The sequence below is a fragment of the Protobothrops mucrosquamatus genome, unplaced genomic scaffold (genome assembly GCF_001527695.2).
Source record: "Protobothrops mucrosquamatus isolate PMUCROS unplaced genomic scaffold, P.Mucros_1.0 scaffold5699, whole genome shotgun sequence".
NCBI lineage: Eukaryota > Metazoa > Chordata > Lepidosauria > Squamata > Viperidae > Protobothrops > Protobothrops mucrosquamatus.
In genome coordinates, this window is record NW_015391550.1 from 13,242 (window position 1) to 20,074 (window position 6,833).

A 6,833-nucleotide genomic window follows, 5' to 3' on the forward strand; every position below is an offset into this window, starting at 1 on the left:
GCCTTCTCTGTGGGTGCCCCCACCCTCTGGAACGAACTACCCCCCGAGATCCGGATGATTCCGGATCTCCTTACTTTCCGCCGCGCCCTCAAGACATGGCTTTTCCAGCAAGCGGGCCTGACCTAGGGAGGATTTTAGTTAGGGATGATTTTAATATAATTTTAATTACGACACAGCTACTAATATTTGGCTTTTAATTCGGTTTTAGAGGGGTTTTTATTTTGGTATTTATTTATTTTATTTTGGTATTTTATTGTTACTTGTTTTTAATATGCTGTGCACCGCCCTGAGTCCTTCGGGAGAAGGGCGGTATATAAATCAAATTAATAATAATAATAATAATAAAATTAATAACCACAGCAGTTGTTAAATGAATCACGCAGTCCTTAAGGGAACCTTGCATTCCCCATTGACTTTGCTGGTCAGACGTTGGCTGGGAAGCCTGGCAATTGGCGATCGTGTGACCCCGGGGCACTGCAGGACTCATAAATAGGTGCTGGTTGCAAGTGCTTGAATTTTGATCATGTGTCCATGGGGATGCTGCAATGGTCATAAGTGTGAGGACTGGTTGTAAGTTACTTTTTTGAGCGCCATTGTAATTTTGAATGGCCGCTAACTGAATGGTTGTAAGCCAAGGACTTGATTCCTAGTTTTTAAAACTAGGACTTTAAGACCCACACTTTTAAACCTGAAGAGTATTTTTCAGAACACCATAGCTGTACTCATTTGGCTGACTTACTAGTAACACAATCATTCTATTGAACGTTGGATGTTTTGGAATGAAATTGGGGACTTGTATTCAGGATTCAAGCGTTCTCTTCAGGTTCAAATCCCGGCGTGACTTTTATATCCGATTTAAAGGAAAATAATGTTTAAAGAACATGGCGGAATGTGGTGCATTATCTTCGTTAGATATATTACATCGCTGCAGTGGAAATGTCGTGGGGGAGGGGTGAATGAGGAACCAGGCCATTATTATGTCTAGTTTAATGAAGAGAAGGACGAGGGGGGGGGGACATGATAGCAGTGTTCCAATATCTCAGGGGCTGCCACAAAGAAGAGGGAGTCAAGCTATTCTCCAAGGTGCCTGAAGGCAGGATGAGAAGCAACGGATGGAAACTAACCAAGGAGAGAAGCAACCTAGAACTAAGGAGAAACTTCCTGACAGTTAGAACAATTAACCAGTGGAACAACCTGCCTCCAGAAGCGGTGAATGCTCCAACACTGGAAGTTTTTAAGAAGAGACTGGACAGCCATTTGTCCGAAATGATATAGGGTTTCCTGCCTGAGCAGAGGGTTGGACTAGATGACCTCCAAGGTCCCTTCCAACTTTATTATTATTATTATTATTATTATTATTATTTATTATTATTATTATTATTATTATTATTATTATTATTATTATTATTATTATTATTATTATTATTATTATTATTATTATTATTATTATTATTATTATTATTATTATAGAAAGCCATTTCCAAAATGAATAGCAACATTCTGTACTGCTTTAGAAGGCAGGACCAAGCCTAATGGCCTTAATTAAAAAAGCTACCTATTTTGATTAAACATGGCAATAAACCTCTTGATAGGAAGACCAGTTTGACAGCAAAGGCTTGTTCCCATTCCGATGTTTTCAAGTAGAACTTGGAAATCCCATCTATTGTGGATGCTTGGGCTTTGAATCTTCATCCCTGAATGGCTGGTTACAATAAATCATATAAGAAGCTTACAGTCTCTTTTCCCTACCATGCTGCTGACTCCAACTGGCATGATTCAAGGTAATGGATGCTGGGCTTTGTAGTTCAGCAATACCTGGAGGGGTATTTGTTCTCCACTCCTTACTTAGATGGACCACTGTGCTTCCACTTTTAGGATTCTAAACCATCTCACAGTTCCAGAGATGAAAAGAATACATTTGAACATCTAGCCTTAAGACATATACCAGTAACCCTCTAGTTATGACCCTAATAGAGCCTCTCCATTATGGTCATAGGTTGTAGCAGTCGTATAACAGGCAGTTTTTCTGCAGCCATCATTAAGCAAATGCCATGGTGGTTAAGCAAACCAAAGATTCGCTATGGGGACAGTTTTGCTGAAAGCCAAAAATAAGTTCCAGCTTGTGGCAAAACCATCGTAAAATATGACTGTGGAGATTCTCCGTCATCCAGGTCATGGTTGTCCCAAAGTTGCTTTTTCAAGAGGCAACTGGAGTTTCTTGTTTTTCTTTGAAGATGTTTCGCTTCTCATCCAAGAAGCTTCTTCAGCTCTGACTGGATGGCAAGCACCTTTGGGACAGTGTAAAACATGTTACTGCGGTATATAACTGTAAACGTGGCCATGTTCCTGAACACCTGAAGTGTGTTTACTGCAGGGAGAGGATGACCATCGGAAGTTCAGATCTGAGTCCTAAGCCCCCTTTTGCAGGTAGCTCGTGTCTTCAAATGGTCACCAGGCAACTGATTGCAAGTTAAGAACTTCCTGTACTCAATAATGCCACTTCATACGCATATAAAGAATAAGTGGGCTTGATAATGCTTATGAATATTGCTTCCAAATCAGCCAAAAAAAAAATCAAAGTTCTCATTAGTGAGTTGAAGAATTCTTGCACTTTTTTTACTACCAGGTGCTGGAGGAGTATGTAACTGTGCGGATCTCTTCTTGTAGTCTGCAATCCCCTTAGTTTCTCAAAGATAAGTGCTTTGAACTGGAAGATTGGTTGAGAATGAGACACTTGAGTCTCAAGCGTACAAAGCTCTTATGTACAAATGCACAAAGTGAACAAATCACTCTTTACATCTTGAGCATCATTTTCCAGGTTCACATAGTTGAACTGCAACCTGTTCCTGGCTGTCTCTACATAACTGCAGAAGAGAAGGAAAAGAGACAGCTGAGGGCACCTTATAAGAAATTAAAAGACGCTTGCTCCTGGGGAGGAAAGCTATGGCAAATCTAGACAGCATACTAAAAGGCAGCGACATCACCCTGCCAACAAAAGTACATATAGTCAAGGCCATGGTTTTCCCAGTTGCAATGTATGGCTGTGAAAGTTGGACCATAAGAAAGGCTGAGCGACAAAGAATTGAGGCCTTTGAGTTATGGTGCTGGAGAAGACTCCTGCGAGTCCCCTGGATTGCAAGGTGATCAAACCGGTCAGTCCTAGAGGAGATCAACCTCGACTGCTCTTTAGAAGGCCAGATCCTGAAGTTGAAACTCAAATACTTTGGCCACCTAATGAGAAGGAAGGACTCACTGGAGAAGAGCCTAATGCTGGGAAAGATGGAGGGCAATAGAAGAAGGGGACGACAGAGAATGAGGTGACTGGATGGAGTCACTGAAGCAGTAGGCATGAGCTTAAGTGGACTCCAGAAGATGGTAGAGGACAGGAAGGCCTGGAGGAACGTTGTCCATGGGGTCGCGGTGGGTCGGACACGACTTCGTAACTGACAACAACAAAATCATTCTGAAAAAATGTGGTGGCTGCTTTAATTATCCAAAAGTGGGGGGGTTTTGATAATGTGCTCCTGCCTATTGTAAAGCATCTTTGTTGAAGAATGCATACAGAAATATTGGAAAAGCGTACAGGGCCAAGAAGGGTACCGTCGTGCTTTTTTTCAGCAATAAAAATAGTTCCAAAACACCAGCAAAAGAAATTTTCAAGCAACGTGGCAATAAGGTGGGAAAAACTCAGGACAAATTTTTTTCAGGAAATTGGAGGACAGAATTTGATAGAATACTAGCTTCTTTTCCCTGTAAATTAAATGGTGGGTACCCAGAATAGTTTGGTACATTGAATCTGACAAATTATTATTATTATTTTTTACTACTGGGTCTATGAAATGGAAAATGTTCAGGATCCATGATTTCAAATGATCCCAGCCTGAATAAGATGTTTGAATATTGTATGAGCTAATTCACATTGTTCTAATCTCTTCTGCATCTGGATCATCTATCTGTATCCATCTGGTCCTTACTTTTAGATGCTGGAACTGGGGACCCCCTGGCAGAAGACAGGGGATACAGCAATGACCTCCTTATGGAAGACCTTATCCCCACGCTGAAGATGGTCATCCGAGCTGTTAGGTAAACGTGGGGCTGCTTACCAATACTGCATGTCTATGTGTTGTGTTTAAAAATCAGTTTACAATTTTGAAAAAAAAAATCAGTTCAGCAATGTAAATCATGTATCTTTCAAGCAGTTGCAATCAANCAAGAGACCTTTGTCAGTCTATAGCTTTCCAGATGTGTTGGTCTTCAGTTCTCATCTTCCCCCTAGTTGGGGTGAGAGTGATAAGTTGCAAAAGTTGATATAGAGCACACAGCTGTAAATCCAGCAAGATTTGATTCCTTCTTTATTGAGGGTCAAACACAGAAGAAGTGTTTTGGGGTAAGTAGTGGGCAAGTGGGGGTGCGTTGGCCTAGTGGTTAAGACCTGGGCTTGTCAACTGGAAGGTTGGTGATTGGAGACCTGAGCATCACGTGACAGGGTGAGCTCCCGTTACTTGCTCCAGGTCCTGCCCACCTAGCTGTTCTATCCCAGCTTACACACGTCCTTGTTACTTCACAAAGACAACCCCTCTTTTAACAGTAGACTGGAAAATAAACCCTTTTTATTTGAGTTACAGACCTAATAATTGTCCCAGAAAAAACAAAAGCAACAGAACACTTTTCCAACACTTTTTCCAAAAGTAAAACGGAGCACGTCAAACAGGAAATAACTCACAAACAAAATAAATAGACCATGATCTCTTGACACTGAAGTTCTTTGCAAATGGTTGCCTCCAGCAACCAGCCCTGCCCACACATTCCCTTTTTGTTACGCAACCCCCAAGGCGTGGCTTCTCACTGCTTTCTCCTCTTTCCCTGGAGTCGTCCCATTGACTCCCTCTGTCCTACTTGTGTGACCTGCCTACGTTTACGAGCGTCTCTGAGGTCTTCCAGCTGTGCTTCCTCTGAGTCCAACTCAGCTTCCCAGCACAGCTGGCTCTCAGCTTGATCACGAGTGGACGGACCAGCCTCTTCATTAGTTTGTAAGTCCTGCAGCTCATCAGAGCCTCCCTCCGACTCTGATGGCTCTCCAGGACCCTCCTCCTCCTCCTCCTCCTCTGAATCCCCAGACTCAACTACCGGGATCACAGGCTGGCACGGAATCACAACACTAGCATGCAAATGCGAATAAATAAATAGGTACCACTTAGGTGGGAAGGTAGCAGAGTTCTGTGTGCTTTGGTGTATAGTCATGCTGGCCACATGACCATGGAAGTGTCTTTGCACAACGCTGGCTCCCTTGGCTAGGAAAAGAGGTGACCACCATCCTCTAGAGCAGAGATCCGCAACCTTTTGGGCACCAGGGACCGGTTCCATGGAGAGAGGTTTTTCCACAGACCGGAGGGGGCATGGTTTTGTGTGCTGCCTGCATCTCGTGGATGAGGCTTTGCTTGTTTGTGCGGCCCGGTTGCTGGCATGCCATGGCCCGGTACTGGTCCACAGACTGGGGGTTGGGGACCCCTGTTCTAGAGTTTGACTCAACCTTTTTTTAATTTTTAGTGGGCAAAAGTGCGTTTGAGTCCAGAGTCATCGGACAGTGAGATTGGTAGCATATAAATCAATAAATAATAATTCCACACATCCCTTCATGTGGTTGTGGGGCTTGTGCGCTCTGAGGAAGATGAGAGTTATGCCAGAGGTTCAATCATACTAGACAGGTCTCATCAGAGGAGCCAGACAAAGAGTGTCGCTCCGATAAAAATGTACTGAGATATAATTTAAAGAAATCCATACTAGATCGGTCATTACTTGGGTCAAGAAAGACCACATTAGGTGCAGGAATTCCTGGACCTCTGGTGACAAATTAGCTAGAGGACTCAACGCCTGTTGGTTGAGCAACCAGGGCCAACAGTTGCAGGACTGTTGGAAGAAAAAGTCACAAATATACAAAACGATCTCCCAGAAGAAGTAGAATGACTATGGCAAAAGAAAGCAAAGGTACTAATAGTAATAGGAGCACCACTTGAACACCATCGGCATTGACCAATTTGCCATCAGTCAATTGCAAAAGGCAGCTTTACTTGGAATAGCTTACATCCTTCAAATGTCAACTTCTGCCTATCCCAGGTCCTTAGGAAAGACTTGATAGGTGGACAAAAATGCCAAATCTAGTCTAAGCATCTGGCTGACTGTGCAATGAACCACAATAATAATAATTTGATCTTAAAATAGGTTATGTCACGTTCCAAACCTTGCTTACACTATAACACAACTACCCTTGGAATACAGCCCAGATGCTTCCAGCAAGGTTAGAAGTATGTTTCAAACTAGAAACATCTGTTTGCGGGCATTTGAAGCTTGAACCAATTTAAGTTCAAAATGCCGTTGACTGGTTTTGTGACATTAACTACTAACCTAATTGCTTTAAATAATTAGATTTTACTTTAAATGGCTAAAGTGACTGTTTCTGCTGATGTACTCCTTACCTGCTTCCTGCTAAGAGTAGCTAATTTGGAAGAATTTTTAACTGCAATCCATTATAAATGGAACTAATCAAGACCTGGGCTAGATTTGATGTCTTTGTTATAGTCCATTAAATTAACTCCCATTTATTTTTGGTGGCTTGTAACAAACTACTTAAGAAGGCTACATGAAGCTTGTTTTGAAGGTTTGACTTAAAGAGGATTTAATGAAATCCATGTGTTTGAATCAGATGTATTCCATGCATCAAATTAGATGCTTTTAGATCGATTTGATAGTTAATAAACATTTCTGATCAGTTGGATCTTCCCAGTCAAAACAACAATGTGAATTAATTGTAATAAGATTTTAGCTAGATTCCCATA

General features: G+C 42.0%; 1 protein-coding gene across 1 annotated transcript in view; it reads left to right on the plus strand.

Annotated features, from left to right (window-relative positions):
• KCNQ3 (potassium voltage-gated channel subfamily Q member 3) overlaps positions 1 to 6,833 on the plus strand; it is a gene marked incomplete at its 5' end in the record, with an annotated part of 28,634 nt that overhangs the window by 11,948 nt on the left and 9,853 nt on the right. The window contains one exon of the mRNA XM_015829251.1: positions 3,981 to 4,083. Coding sequence (XP_015684737.1) covers positions 3,981 to 4,083 — 103 coding nt within the window. The remainder of the gene's footprint in view (positions 1 to 3,980; positions 4,084 to 6,833) is intronic.